This window comes from Sparus aurata, chromosome 1, assembly GCF_900880675.1.
Source record: "Sparus aurata chromosome 1, fSpaAur1.1, whole genome shotgun sequence".
NCBI lineage: Eukaryota > Metazoa > Chordata > Actinopteri > Spariformes > Sparidae > Sparus > Sparus aurata.
Window position 1 is genome coordinate 31103247 of NC_044187.1, and position 15727 is coordinate 31118973.

The window sequence follows — 15727 nt, forward strand, 5'->3', positions numbered from 1 at the left end:
TGTCTGCTCATACAGTTTCAAAAACACAATCCAGTGATCTTATATTCGAACTAATATTACCCTGGGAAGACTTAGCCCAAACAACCAGCTTTAAACCTAGCCTTCTTATAATGGCTCTGATGTAAATGTGTAAGAGCGAACAGATCCGGTGGGTTAGGGTTCAGGTGGGACCTCTGGCTCATGTGCTGTGGCCTCTCTGTGTCTTTTCCCCTTTCTCTGTTGTTCAACTCCGGGATCACTTGGTGCTGCGGAAACTAGGCTATCAGAGCCCCACCGGCAGAACAGAGGCCATTCAGAGCAGACTGGCAGCTGAACATCACTTCAAGCCGTGACGTGAATCTTTTACACTCCGGTCCGACGCGTAAGGAGCGCGCGCACGCACGCACACACACGCACACACCCTCTTCCCGCTTCTACTCCGGGCTTCTCTTCCGGGCAACACGGACTTTGCATGGAAGAAATCGCTCCCGGCCTCTTTTTTGGACTTCAACTGCGCGTAAACACCCCGAGGAGCAGATGTACGAGCTGCGTCCTGGCGGTGCGCGCCGCACTTCGAGCAACTGCGCCAATTTCGTAACTTGTCTGCGCTCCATCAGAGGAGAGCGAGAGTAAAGCAGGTGAGCGCCGCTTGTTTTAATCTCAGAATAAGTTAAAAGAGCATTTTTATTTTTATTTTTTTAATTTGGAGACGACAGCCTTGCACTCGTGTGAACCGCGTGATTTGTTGGACCGAAGCGTTTTAAATGTCACCGTGGTTGGTTTGAGGCTGAAGCGGCGGCGCACAGGACAGCGCAGCTCCACTGGCCGTAGACTTTTAAACAGATCACCAACATGTCGTCGGCGAATAAACGTTTTCTACAAATCGCCCGTTTATCACAGTAGCCAAAGTTTCCTTCTGTGTTTGAGCGCTGTTCAATATTCACAGCAGCGAGCGGACCAACCAGCCGGAGCAGGTGAGTGGCAACCAGCGCGCAGAGGAGAGGAGAAGACCAGAGAGATGTAAGAGAGGAGTCACTATATCACGACGGGATACAAGCACCGATTATTTCTTTTTGAAGGACGATATAAGAAAGTAAGAAGTTCGTCCAGGGAAGCAGAGAGGAGATGACGACCAACACCGTCCTCCTGCTCTCCATCCTCTCTCTCACAAGTGAGTTTTTTTTTTATTATTATTATCCTTTAAATAAATCCCCAAACGGGTTAGGATTGTGGTGAAGTAAAGGTGTTTCATTTCAGTGAGGGGACCTAATGTGTCATTAAAGAAATCTGTTGTTAAGATTAAAGTGGTCTCTCCAGATGTTCAGCTGCAGCTGGAGCCTTCTTTGTCAGCTCAAATTTAAAAATTTAAAAAAGATACCATGCATTTGTCATTTAATAATAACTGATTACTGTAACTCGTGCTACAGGTTTAAAATAAAGCCGTGGGGGTATAACATGGTCCTCTGTTTGTACGTAAGATGTGTATGTGTGTATGTCAAAATGTCATATTCTTCTACAAGCAGAAGGGGACATGAGACACAATCTGAACCAATCCCAACACGGTCCTGAAGGACGAGTGCTAACCTCATGTTCTCTACACCACTCTGCATGCTGCTTTGTTTGTTTGTTTCTGTCCTTCTTACATTTAATTCATAATTTGATGGTGAAATATTATTTGAAACCTTCGCTTCATGCCACCATTGTAACCGTGGTAGAAAACCGCCAAAAATCGCTTTCTTTCCTCAGCTCCACCTAGTCCATTTCTGTTGGTTGGTTGGTTGGTTTGTCAGCAGGATTACACTAAAACTACTGAACGGACTTCCACAAAACTTGGCTTGGGGGGTGGGGGGGCTCTCGGACCAGAATAGACCCCATTGACTTTTAGTGCAGATCCGGAAGAAGGGACGGATCCAGTGATTTTTCCTCACTGTCTTTGACATTTTTACTTTTATTTATTTTTTTTACTTTTTCATGAATTTCTCAGGAAATAACACATATATCTTGCTGAAAATAATCAGGTGTTTTTAGGTGGCAGGTATCTATGAGTGAATACAAAAGGGGACATGGGCCTTGGTGGAGGTATTTGCTCTACTGAATGCCATTCTAGTTAATCATTCATCATCTCCCTGTGATGGTGAAATGTTGTTAAAACTGTTCTCCACATGCAAGGAGTACCATTCCAGGTGATGAACCACCAAATCCCTTTTCATTTATTTGGTATTTAATTTGATTAGGCAGAAACAGCCCAAAGAAAAGGCAAAGGGGATTATAATGGGACAAGCATGGCAGAAGCATGTCAAAATCAGCACTAAATAAGCCATCATTTATTGTTAGAGTGTTTTTGTTGAATGTAAACAAAACCTCAGGATGTCAAAATCTCCACATTTCCGGAGATAATATGGAGGACATGACCTCAGTGCCCTTGTTGTAGCCTTTAGCGTAACTAAGCTCTGCTTTGTATTTAGCCACAGTGTCCAATGTGCGCGTGTGTTCAGACAACAACTGTGGAAATCATCTTACATCTTACTCAGCTTGTCTTACCTATATGTGTATTCTGTGGCCTCGGATTGTCATTGTCGGTGTGGAGCTAAACAGTAAAACTTTAAAACTAAAGAACGACCCAGAAACGTGTAGGGCCCTTGAGTATCCCACAGAGGGAGGATGCGGTCTGTCTTCGTTGTGTCTTTGAGTTTTTGAATTACAAGCAGCCACAACACTCCTTGCAATAACTCTCCCCCCCCCCAGAGACAGAGTTTTAAAACCGTGTTCACATTCCTAAAATACTTGTAAGTAAAAGCAGAAGGGCTCTTTGAATAATTTACAGAGGCTTATTTTATACCTACCACTAAGAAAGCACAAGTCTCCTGTCTTTTAGGCAAAACACACGGATGTCTCCGCTACCGTCCTAAAAGAAGAGCGTACTTTTATCAACCTGACCTTGATTCAAGTTTGCTTCTACAGAGGGTTTCACGTTCGCATCTTTAAGCCCATAAAATTGCTTCCGCTTGTGGTTGAGGCTAGCTTTAGCTCGAAGGCTGGACTCATCTGTCGGTAAGCTTTAGGAAAAACAAACAGAAACAAGAATAAAAGCAACTCATCATGCTTGCTCCGCAAAACAGCTGGACCCTGACGGAAATCAGGTATGGCAGGCAATATAGTCGAGCGCTATTCTGCAACATCCATCAAGGCAAAGATACCCTGAAATCCAGCTTTGAATTATTTAAATGATGTAATACACCGAGAAGGCACATAGCACTTCTCTGTGTCTTCCGCCATGTTGTTTTGAGTGTTTATATTTCCCTGAAGACCAGAAGAAGAAGCCCAGGCCTTGTACTGTGTGATGATGTTTGGCACCGTTCTTCAAACGCTGCATCACTGATTCAAGTGAAGCTGTCGTGAAACATAGAAGTGAAACAAAACCACCAGTTCCAATATAATAAACAAAGATTTTTAATTTTTTTTTACATTTCATTAATATTGACTGCAAGTTACACTCTATTAGGTGGAAAAGGGACTACTATGTGTCACAGACTTAATGGTAACAGCTCCCTGTCGTTTTTCCTTTTACTTAAAGGGTAAGTCCACCAATTTTACACATTACAGTGTGATTACAGGTCTTGGGGAGTAATACTGCAAGTGCAAGTTGTTTATAGCCGTAAGTGTTTCTATAGGAAGCTGCAATCTGATAAACTGATAGATTGCCTCCACTAATGTCACTAAGTGGTTTAGCTGCATTGTGGGTAATGTAGGCACCGGGTTTTGAAAAGAAAGGAGAATGCAACAAATCTAAAGTGCGATATCTCTGGCTCTGCTGTATCAAGTTTGATCATTTGTTTTTAAAACCGTCCATAATGAGTCCAACAGTGAGGCCTACGTTACCCACTACACATACTATGCAGCTTCCTCTGAAGCCACTATACACTACTGTTTTTATATATGCATTAGTACCCCCTCAGACCTGTAAACACACTTTAATGTGTAAAAGTGGTGATGAATATTACCCCTTTAACGATGTGTACGGTCACTGAAAGTGGCCAGCTCCAATTTACACATTAGGCGACGTCACTTGGAACAGCGCCAAGTCTAAGAATGAAAAATGTGTGTATTTGCAGGGTGGAGCCAAAACCACAGTTTCTGTGAGAGCATACGCAGGTTCTCTGAGAACGTCCGTGCACGTCAACTTTGTTGTGACTGCGTGGACTTGTCTGCATGTTCAACAACGCTGCACAGTCTGTGCATTTGTGGAAGGCGTCCTCCGCGAGGACTTCAGAAAGTTGCGGTGAAAGAGCATATCTGTGGATATATGGTCCGTGAAGTGTCAAAGTACGGTCAGAGACATCAACGTGTACTGCTTTGGGGGAATGATGCCCTAACGAAAAAATGCGCAGGTACTCATTGATCGGGTATTATATTACAGCTGTCCATGTACGTGATGAAAGAGGTGTTCATACCAGACCTGTGTCGCTGCTCAGGAGGCCGAGTTAGACATGGTAATGTAGATGTCAGGTTTTGATATAGAAGAAGAATTATGGAATAAAAGAGATCATGTTTCTGGTCTCTGTTTTGTTTATATCCCACTTTAAACAAAGGTGCAACCCTTTTCCCCTTTGCTACTTGTTCTAAATAATTACAGAGTAATTTGCAGGCTGTAATCAAATCCTTACCACTTACACACCTTTAACTATGAGGCTAACCCGTAATTTGACGAACAGTTTTTCTTTTAAACAAGCAGACTATTCAGGTTCAGGTACTTCATGGCAAATCATTTATCCTCTTAAGTCAAAATAAACCATAGACTCCATTAAGCTCTAATGGCTTCCCTCTCCTCTCTCGCTTTCGAGAAGACACTTGCGTTCACTGTCACATGAAGGCTCGAAACAGCAGGGTGCCTCCGAAAAAAAAAAAAAAAAGAATGTCCATGCTCGCCCGGTCCTCCCTGCGTGCAATCTTAGAAAAAACAGACAACTCATGTGGCACAGAGGAGGTGAAGCCTTCCAGATATTAAACGCTCGCCGCGCTGTTGTCACTTTGTCTGACAATGCAGACGTAATGGCTGCGGAAGCCAGGAGAAAGGGTCAAAAGCGCTCTGCCTCTGACTTATTCATACGATCACTTTTACATAACGAATGATTTAGGGCTGAGGAAACACAAAGCTTCAGGGATCCTCTTGCAGGGATGGATGCATGACTGGAGTTTTGTTTGTTCTCTTGCTCTCAAACCCCGCAGTGAAGCATGACACCGCAATGCGCGCGTTCGAATGAGGACATGTGATTCAGCCTCGCTACCCTTTGGTAGATTTACTTCACTTACAGCCAACTTGTTTATTGTTCATCATTCATGATGTCACGGGACTGAAAACACACTGCGGTGGAGAGATCATCATGCTTGGAACTACAGACACATAGATAATATGGTGACATTTTTGTACACGACGTTACAGTGGAAGGGCGACAAAATGCCCCCCCCGCTAACGGAGCTTATGGTTTGCTGATAGATGGTACTTTTCAAGCAGGGCGATAAATGCTCATGCCGCTTTGCGAAGATTTTAAACAGAGCGTGCATCCAAGAGCTTATAGCACTTTCAAAATATTCACTAATGACTTCTCGCCCCCCGTGTCTCTGCGTTGTTTTAGGCAGCAGGGCAGAGAATGCAGAGGAGCGGCTGGTGAACTACCTGTTGGGTCCGGAGCGCTACAACAAGCTGATCAGACCAGCAGTCAATAAGAGCCAACAGGTCACCATCTCCATACAGGTGTCTCTGTCTCAGCTCATCAGTGTGGTAAGTATCTTTTTGTTCATCATCGTTTTGTTCAGAATAAAAGAAAATGCAGCAAAAGTGCCCTCTCGGATGCCCCTGCGGTAGAGTAAATGCCCCGTAATCACGACTTCCTGCGTGCTGCTGCCCCATCACATAAAACTGGCGCCCTTTTTATTTATTTTCTTCGCCCCTGCCCCTCAAATGTCCTGAGCCAGCCACTGCCATTTTTCATAGCGTGGTCACAAAGCGTAAATTGTAACCCTGTTTGTTTTGTTTTGTCACCAGGAACTGACAACTTGGATGCATATCTTTCATGGCTCCGAGCGATTCCTGTCCACTCCGCTTTTTAGATGTCTTTTCAAATACTGAGTCTTGAGTTTACATCTTTGCTGAGAGCAAAAGTTGCATCAGAACTTTGTAAAAAAATTTACATTTTACATATTTGACCTGATCCCCCACGCAGGTGTTTGGACTTATGCAGCCAGATTAGTGCTCTTTACACAACCATGTGGGTGTGTGCCCGCTGTGTCTGATGGACAGCTCCATCAGGACAGAACACCCTGACCCCAATCATTGTTATTAGTTCAGTCACATCACGTAATTCCAGGCCTTTTTCCCCAGCGGGCATTTTGGCTTGTCAGAACCTGCAGATCTTCCTAACGGCATTAAGAATGGCTCTGTTCCATTTTAGGGTACCAGTTGGCCATGGCAGCCTGACACTGAGCCAGCATGCACAACGCCAGGACCCTGAAACTAAAGCAGCTAAATGAAATTCAGACCTCATTAACTTCATCATTTGCACCTGTCCTCGTTCTGCTGTGACACGTCAAAATGTTTTATGTGAAACTACACGTCTACTCAGCCCGCTGTGTTGGTGTGCAGGTCCTTTGATTAGTGCGGTCTTCTGTTCTTCAGGCTCCTGCTCTGTCAGCGAAGTCCAAAGTCTTCTTTCGAGAAATCTGTGTCGCTGCATCCAAATGTCCGGACTTCACCGTAATTGCTAATACGCAGACTTTGCAGGCGCATCCGCGGGAAGTCCGCGAGTCTTGAGGGCTGTCAAAAGTCACATTTTATTGACTTTTTTTTTGCAGACTTCCAGAGAGTCTCCTTGGCCTACAGGCTTCACTGGACTTCACTTATTTAATCACCCACACTCCAGTGGAATATGGATGTGAAGTTGTCAAATTTAGTATGAATGTGTTAAACAATGACTTTATTACACATTACTTGAACCGTGTAGGATAGAAATAAAAGTCAGCCACATCATGATACAGAACAATTTAGAAGTATAGACTTTTGCTACTGTATTTTAACTAGTCAGAATGTCTTCCCTAAAAAGTGTCTATAACTGTGTGGTAACTTTGCAACCGCTTCAGTGCAATAACTTGCCCTAGTCTTTCCTAAATTAAACTTAAATAATACAACTGAATTAAAATTTGAACAGCAGTGAATAAAAATGAAATTATCGTATATGCAGTAATAAAAACTTTAAGATGATGAATCTAAAGACATGGAGGTTAGGCAAACTGTCCGTTTTAATTGCCTGTAGGTGTGAAAAAAGTCTGAATCTTTTTGTCAGACTCTTTGAGACAGGCCCACAATCGCCCGGCGAGCCATCGAGGATGCGCAGCACCTCATGTCCAATGCATGCTGGGATAGGCTGCCCTCCCTCCACCCTGAACAGGACATGCAAAGTAGCACATGAATCATTTTGGACTTTTGGTTTATAAAAAGTAATCCATCCCCGGATGATCTGTGTTTTTGATATGCTGAATGAAGTCCTCGCTGCAGCCGAGGTTTTCAAAGGCTGTGCTGTGGCAAACGGATGTTCCCGCAAACAAGACGCAAACAAGATGTAAACAAGATGTAAACAAGATGCCAAAGTATCAGAGGCATTTTGAAATATCTGTCACATTTTAGCGACTAAGTCTCGGTCTCATAATATAGGCTTCTGAACAGGATTTCCCATAAAATGTTTATGCCTGAGATATTTTCAGTCACATTACCTATTATTACCCATAAGGGCTCTCCTAGACTTCTGCGATATGTTTGACATCTCTAATCAGCTCTACAACAAGCACAATGTTATGTTCCTTAAGTTTTGACTGTGCATATTCGTCCGTGTTGACTGTCCGCACCCCGAAACTTCTGCACAATAAAACGTAGCTCACTTCCGCATGAAGTCTGCACACTTATGTCACATTTGTGACATTTGTGAAGGTGTTATAAATGTTTATGCTTTTTGCGTCCACCCCCCCAGGCGATGCTTTGGTATTTGAGTCTGACCTTTTATGTGTTTTGCTAAAATCAGTGCCCAGTGGAGCTTAGGCGTTATAATAACTCACCCATGTGCATTGTCGAGTGAAACTTTTATCGAAACGGTGCTCGCGGTTGGATAAGCTGACTGTTGTTTTCCTGCAGAATGAGCGGGAGCAGATCATGACGACCAACTTGTGGCTGTTTCAGGTAAGATGCAATGTGTCTGACAGCCCTGTGCACAAACACCGTAATTTCCTTTATAATGAATGCACAGTATGTGGGTGTGTTTTGTCAGCATGGGTCTCTCACTGTCTCTGCAGGAGTGGAATGACTACAGGCTCAGATGGGACCCAGAGAAGTATGAAGGCATCAAGAAACTTCGGATACCGTCCAAACACATCTGGCTTCCTGACATAGTGCTCTACAACAAGTGAGTGTGTGCGCGTCATCCAGCTGAAGAGAGAGGCAGCTGGTCAGTGTTCGATTGAGTCGATCTGGTTTTATTATACGGCTCATGAATCAGCGTAATGGAAAGAAACACAGCCTTTGTGGTGGAGTTACAGTATCTTTACCACCAAGGCATCAGAAGCAGAACCTCTTCTGCTAAAATAAGCATGTTTTTCTTCAGGGATTTTGTAATTAAAACGCTCTGCATTCTCTCTCTGTAGCCTGTTTTTTTTTTTTTTTTTTGCTGAGGTGAAAGGGATTAGTAAGTGCTAAAAACAATATCTGGTTTAAATATCTCTTCAGCCAATCAGGAGCTAGCGTTGGTCTGATTACTTGAATTCCAATGAGGGGAAATAAGGTCGACAGTTCTGCCTGGCTGACTTCAAACATGTCTTACTTAAATGTCAATTGTGATTGTGAGGTCTAATCCTGCGTCTCACCCACGACCTCTCACAGTGCCGACGGCGTGTACGAGGTTTCCTTCTACTGCAACGCGGTGGTCTCCAACACGGGAGACATCTTCTGGCTCCCCCCGGCCATCTACAAGTCGGCCTGCGCCATCGAGGTGCAGAACTTCCCCTTCGACCAGCAGAACTGCACCCTCAAGTTCCGCTCGTGGACCTACGACCACACGGAAGTGGACCTAATCCTCACGAGCGACTTCGCCAGCCGCGACGACTTCACGCCGAGCGGGGAGTGGGACATCGTCTCGCTCCCGGGCCGCAAAAACGAGGACCCCAACGACATCACCTACCTGGACATCACCTATGATTTCGTGATCCAGAGGAAGCCGCTGTTTTACACCATTAACCTGATCATCCCGTGCGTGCTGATCACGTCGCTGGCCATCCTGGTGTTCTACCTGCCGTCGGACTGCGGGGAGAAGATGACGCTGTGTATCTCGGTGCTGCTGGCGCTCACTGTGTTCCTGCTGCTGATATCGAAGATAGTGCCGCCCACCTCTCTTGCAGTGCCACTCATAGGTCAGTTACAGTTAATGTGTGTCTTTTCGCGACTGTGTGTAGAATTTGATCAGAATTTAGGGATATGAACCCGCAGATGAATGAAACAAGCAGACAAAGCTTTTCTGGAGGAAGGCCTTAAAGGTACAGGCGCTGAAATGGACGCACTAGAGGAGCTTCAGGACAGTACGAGAAAAATAACGTGTTTTTTCGAACATTAAAGCATGTTAACTTAATCCAGTAGACACCAAAATGAAAATACAAACCACAAGTTGATGAGTGCAACCTGGCTGCTGCTGTGCTGCTGATAAGTGTTATGTACATCCTAAAGAATGGAGCCATTATTTGAGACTTGTTCGTCCATGTTGGACATTAGGGGTGGGACGATACGTGTAACTCACGATTCGATACTGTGACGATATTTGGCCCACGATAATGATAATATCACGATACACGATATCTGCAATATTTGATATATTGCAAGAAATTTCATCAGCGATATATCACGATATGTGACTGAAAAAGAAAAACGTCATATGCATCTATTGCATTTATTTTATTTTATTTTCTATAAATTTAATATGCCTTGATGTGTCCAGGTTGACCCAAAGCACTTTTATGTTCCCACTTCCCAGGTACTGGATGGGTGAACATAACTCTGCATATAATTGGTTGCATACTGAAATGTGCCCAATATTTCATTTAATTTTGATGTTATTCTTATCTTGTTTAGCTATTGTTAAACTAAAACGGGCCCAAGTTTACATAAAACAAGTTGCTACTGACTTTTCAGTATCAGAAAGCACTGTCCTGGTTTACATAAGACATGTTATTAATGTTCATGCACTTTAATGTCCAGGCAGCTCAGGGTTCTCTCCAGACGGTGGAACAGCGGCGCTGCGCCGCTATACTCATTTTCAATGTTAGCTGCTTTATAGCGGGTGTTAGTGGGCTGCCGCGGTCTTCTCATTAAAAAAAGTGCCCCCCGGCTGACGGTGACGAGCGTCCGTTCGGGGACGGAAGGACGAATGTTCCCCCCCCCCGACGGCGATAACGACCGCACCAGTGTTCTCCCGTCATCTTTCTCGTAAAAGCCAAAGTGGGTCCACACTTTAGAGTGGAAACTTGCGGGTGGGTCTTTGATTTGTTTTTCGTTGTTCGTATTTTCTGCCATTCTTGCATCTGTTCTTCTTCTGTTGTTAACTCATCTTCTTCACCGGCCGCTGCTTACGCCTACTTTACCCTCATTTACGGGATTAGCGCCCCCACAAACAGGACAGGAGAGATTAAGTACAGACGGTGACAACGGGGTAAATCCATAATGTGTGTTGTAATAAAATACCGATATTTGCCGTCAGTATATCGATTATTTATTGCGACAGAGAGCACAACAATATATTGCAATATCGATTTTTTTTCCCACCTCTATTGAACATGCTACCAGCTATTATTTTAGGCACCAATATTTGACCACTGCTTAACTCATCTTTTCCCTCTCTGTCTGTCACTCTCTCCAAGGTAAATACTTGATGTTCACCATGGTGCTGGTCACTTTCTCTACCGTATGCACTGTCTGCGTCCTCAACGTGCACCACCGCTCCCCGTCCACCCACCACATGCCCGACTGGGTCAAACGCCTCTTTTTAGTCCGGCTGCCCACCTTCCTCCTCATGAGGCGTCCAGGCCCCTCCAACATCCGCGACAAACTCCGCCGGAAGTACGCCAACCAGACTAACGCCGGGAAAAGCTACCCCCAGTCCAGCACAGACAAGAGGCAGTACTCCAACATCAGACTCGGTGGGATCCCAAAGGACTCCGAATCGTTCTACGTGAACGAGGACTTGGCGCACACGTTTTGCTGGAAGCCGGGCGACTTGCCAGATGGGGGCGGTGGGTTCCCGGAGTACAGGAAGCGTTTGACTGTTCAGTGGGATGCAGACCTGGAGGAGGCAGTGGACGGAGTGAAATACATCTCCGAACACATGAAGACAGAGGACGATGACGAGGGGGTGAGGAGACAAAGCCGTGGGTTTAGAAAAAAAATTAAAAAAAAATAGATAAGTGATGATGAGCTGGAAGGATCAAAGGATGAAAGAATGGAGAGATAGAATATATTAAAGTGGGGACAGATGGAAGAGGTAAAGACATGTAAAAACAGATTATGGATATGCAACATGGGAGAATGAGAAGATTTGCGCAAGGAATGAAGAGGGTTTTCAGGGCCACATGAGAACCAAACACGCCCCGTCTTAAATTGTTCAGTGTTCGCTTAAGTACGGCTGTGACATTATAACAGCCGGTCAATCTCCGATTTCATACTGAAAATACCAGATATCCTCAGTAAAAAAGATAGACAAACTGACTTATCTCAGCACAAACCCTGACCCCATGTTTGTGGCCCTGGGCCTCCAAACTTCCACAGAAGTCCCACACTTAATAAATATTACAAACAAGTTTTGCAGCTGTAATTGCTAATGGCACATTTTTTTCCATCAGGCTGCCTCTCTTGCTCTCAGCACTGCCGGCTGCAGTGCAAGTTAAAATTACACACTGATATGCATTTGGTATCCTAAAAAATCTCGTTTGCCACAGCAGCAGTCAATACAACACTGCTTCTGATCACAGAAACTCTAATAGTTTATTGAGCGCCACGATTTAAAAACAAAATAATCTTGTATTGTATAAAGTCAGCACTTTATGTCTCCAGCTGACTTGTATTAAAAAGGAAGAACCCAATAAAGGGCCTTGGACATGCGCAACTAATTTAACAGGTATGATGTTAGCATTGATCCATCAGTGTTATCCTTGCACTGAAGCGTAGTGAGTTAGTCCTAAATTCCTAGACCTAGATAAGTGTGATGAGGGAGAAAGCTTACGTGCTCGCCTGTATTTTAAAGTGGTGTATTTTTACATCTTAACATCATGAGGTCTAAATGATTTATTTATACTACTGGGGACATACAACATTCATCTTTGTTTTCCAACTTCTCCTCCGCAAACTAACGTAGATAGTTCATGTTAGTGATGTGCTCCATGCCCATAGAAGACAGGTCATTATTGTGGGTGTTAAGTCAGTTATCCAGACATGCTAACATTGTCACTTCAGAGTAGATGAACAGTTTAATGCATTCTTTACACTCATTGCTGTACTCACCACTCCAGTTTTTTACGTGAAGGGCTCCACTTTCAAGTTAGGCACATAAACCACTTTCAAAATAAAGCTTGCTGACCTAACATTTCCCATATTATGATATGCTATAACCTTTGGACTGTTGTTAATGTTCTCAGATGGTTAGCATTTGGTTAAGTTTGGGCAAAAAAACCCAAAACTACTTGATTAGGTTTAGAGACAAAAAGCACTCGGTTTGGTTTAAGAAAAAAACATCCTCAAGTCACTTTTATTTTCACAAATTACATCTAGTTACTTACACAACAACACTTATAAACATATCAACATATCAGTGTTGACACTCTTTATACTACTACACTAGAGGGGTGCTTCCAGAAGTCATGCTACAGGGGTAGCTTCAGCGTCATGCTTGGAAGTGTCGGGCTACTGACCAGGCTTCTGTATTTGATGCGAAAGCCAAAGCTTGACTGACCTGTTCACAGTAGCTAAGCTGTCCCTGGGTGCTTACTGTTCAGGGGTTTGGCAGACAATCAGTTATCACAGCTGGATTGCGAAGGTCATTAGCTCATGTTCCTCTGACAGAAAAAAAGTTCCATCATGGTGTTTCTCTGAGGGTCTGCTGCTACACACGCGTACTTTAAAGTCATAATTGGATGTGTCTTTAACAAGCCGTAAAAGTCTCATCTTGTTGGTTTGGTTCCAGATCATAGAGGACTGGAAGTACGTAGCCATGGTGATAGACCGTCTGTTCCTGTGGATCTTCATCCTGGTGTGTGTGGTGGGAACTCTGGGGCTCTTCATGCAGCCGCTGTTCCAAAGCTACAACACACCCACCGCTGATGACACAGAGTGAGTCACATACACACACACACACACACACACTGACACTTTAAGATATGTAACAACACACCTTTAAGCATGGTGAAGACGAAGTTCAAGTAATCTGCCAACATGTAGACCTATTTTTATGCAGCATTGAGCAAGCAGTCACTAAGAAGAGTGACTAAGGCTGCATGCAGCTATAGTTGTTTCAAAATAAAAGTAGAATAGGTTATAAAATGGCTTTTAACCCGTCTGGATGTTGAAAAAGACTAGTGGGCTCACAATCACAAACTAGTTTCTCGTTTGTGACAAAAGGCTGTTTATTAAAGCCTAAAAAAGAGGTAATTATTGCCTTCACATTTTATAGTTTATTTTCTCGCTAATTGTTAACAATCACAGCAATCAGAAATGACTTGCAGTATCAGAACTTGATAAAGTGAACGTGACAGCAATACTTAGAGCAGTTGTCTCTGCTAACAATGCTAACAATCTAAAAATGTATCTTCATTTCAAACAAGCATTCATGAGCCCGGTGATTTTTGCAGAAACCAGTATTTCTACAATTATATTTCTTATATACAATCCTGTGTTTTTCTTTTCACAGGTACGGAGATTTCTAGGATTTCTGTGAAACAGACGGATAATCGTCTGTCATAGAAAGTATGACGGGGAAGCTGCGCCAGGTCTGGTTCTGATCTGTCGAATCGATGCATCCAGCTACATTGGTTCTATTTGCCACAGTGGACCTTGAACAAAGAAAGAATAAACTTTCCGTCTTTGTTTTTTATCGTTATGCATGGCTTCTATTTTTGATGGACTCCATCCAACCTCGGCCGTCACCACAGGCATGGAAATCTCGATATACTTTTTATAACCTCTGGCAAGATGACATTTCCATGGAGCCGAGATAGTGCCTGTTCACAGGTTTTGACACGGCAAACAGGAAAGCTGCAGACTGTTTTCCCCAACCGCAATTCACAAAGCTGATGAAAAAAACTGGATATTTGCTGTCTTCCCTTCAGTTTGGACTGGCTGCGCTGCTAATGGAACAGTTGGAGCTCTGTGCAGTTGAGGCACAAAGGTTCATTAAGCAGTGAAGCTCCTATGAACCCACAAGGTCTGCTCTCCTCTGCGGCATTGCTGATGTGAAAAATAAGACATAATAAAACATTATACCAGTTGTTGATGGCACAGCACAATGGACCATCATTTCTTTTTTCCTCCACACTTCTTGAACAAAGCTCTGAGGACACTTTGTCTTCTCTACCTTTTCTCTTCATAAAAATATTAATGCATCGTCCCTCTCACTCTGTCTTGTTCTTGTTCTGCTTCAGAGCTTTGTGCCTCATCTCCTCCATCCACCTCCTGAGCGGTGTTGTAATCGTTATGCATTGTTAATGCAGTGTCTTATTTTGAAGAATGTGTACTCGCCTCCTGCTTCCTCTTTCTGTCACTGCGTCTGAAATTGCATACTGTGCGGTAGGCCTACATACCCAACCTGTGTACCATCGTTCAACTTACTTTTTGTGAATAAACAGCAGTGTCTTTTGGATGCACTGCTCGCCACGCCACGTCGGTCGCAGACGCGTGACAATGGTAACGTGCCAACGAAGAACAAATTTCGAATCTGGATTACACCGAGCTATGTGAAACCTTACACGTCGTCAAGTGTTATGGACATTATGCCAGAGCTGCCTTGATTGCTGTTCGCCATTGTCTGTTATGTTGTTGTCGTTGTCATCAGTACGTTGCGCTGCCTTCATGCCGATGTAGTTGCAAATAGTATGCACAGCATATACAACTGGCTTCATGCTAAGGTCTTTGACATACTGAAAAAAAAAATAAAATCTCATACTTTTTCAGCGTGCTAAATTGCATGTTGGTGTGGAATTTCGGACGCAGCCTATTTCTCTCTCGGTTGTTTAGTTGTTCTCTGATTATCTCTCCTTTGTTTACCTTGTCACGTCACAATTGTAGCAGCACCAGGTGGCATTCAGTGTTAACAATAAATATGACACCAACTGTATTCTATTACATATTATGTTAATAAAAAGCCGTGAATCAATGTGAATGTCACATGCTTCCCATTTTTAACCTTACATTTTGTCTGAAATTTTGTCTGTTTAAACTTTACCTTGGTGAGTTAGCCAAACAATACAAACACAGCAAAGCAATTTAGGTCTATATTCATGCAATACATCGTTAGAAAGCTAAGATTCTCATGATTCTATTCATGTTTCAATATAAAACCTGATCAGCAAAGGTACAATCAGCAAACAAACAAACAAGCCAACAAACTCACACGTGCACGTTGCTTTGCAAACTCGCAAATGAAGTGTCTGGGTGTTTCTTAAAACTCCAACAAACACT

General features: G+C 43.5%; 1 protein-coding gene across 4 annotated transcripts; it reads left to right on the plus strand.

Annotated features, from left to right (window-relative positions):
* Positions 1 to 325: 325 nt before the first annotated feature.
* Positions 326 to 15422, plus strand: chrnb5a (cholinergic receptor, nicotinic, beta 5a). Of its 4 annotated transcripts, none has more exons than XM_030433659.1 (9): positions 326 to 617; positions 1059 to 1150; positions 5613 to 5758; positions 8159 to 8203; positions 8317 to 8426; positions 8900 to 9426; positions 10924 to 11414; positions 13239 to 13384; positions 13962 to 15422. In XM_030433659.1, the coding sequence occupies exons 2-9, from the start codon at positions 1105 to 1107 to the stop codon at positions 13975 to 13977; spliced, it is 1527 nt and encodes a 508-aa protein (XP_030289519.1). In that variant the 5' UTR covers positions 326 to 617; positions 1059 to 1104; the 3' UTR covers positions 13978 to 15422. The 4 variants fall into 4 exon arrangements, with proteins under 4 accessions (XP_030289519.1, XP_030289366.1, XP_030289441.1 ...); XM_030433506.1 differs by having other exon boundaries at positions 327 to 617; positions 926 to 1150; XM_030433581.1 differs by having other exon boundaries at positions 327 to 617; positions 929 to 1150.
* Positions 15423 to 15727: the final 305 nt, after the last annotated feature.

Coding starts and splice junctions, on each gene's coding strand:
- chrnb5a (XM_030433659.1), top strand. CDS start 1,105: ATGACGACCAACACCGTCCTCCTGCTCTCCATCCTCTCTCTCACAA. Junction 8,427..8,899: donor GACATAGTGCTCTACAACAA/GTGAGTGTGTGC, acceptor GACCTCTCACAG/TGCCGACGGCGTGTACGAGG. Junction 9,427..10,923: donor TCTTGCAGTGCCACTCATAG/GTCAGTTACAGT, acceptor ACTCTCTCCAAG/GTAAATACTTGATGTTCACC.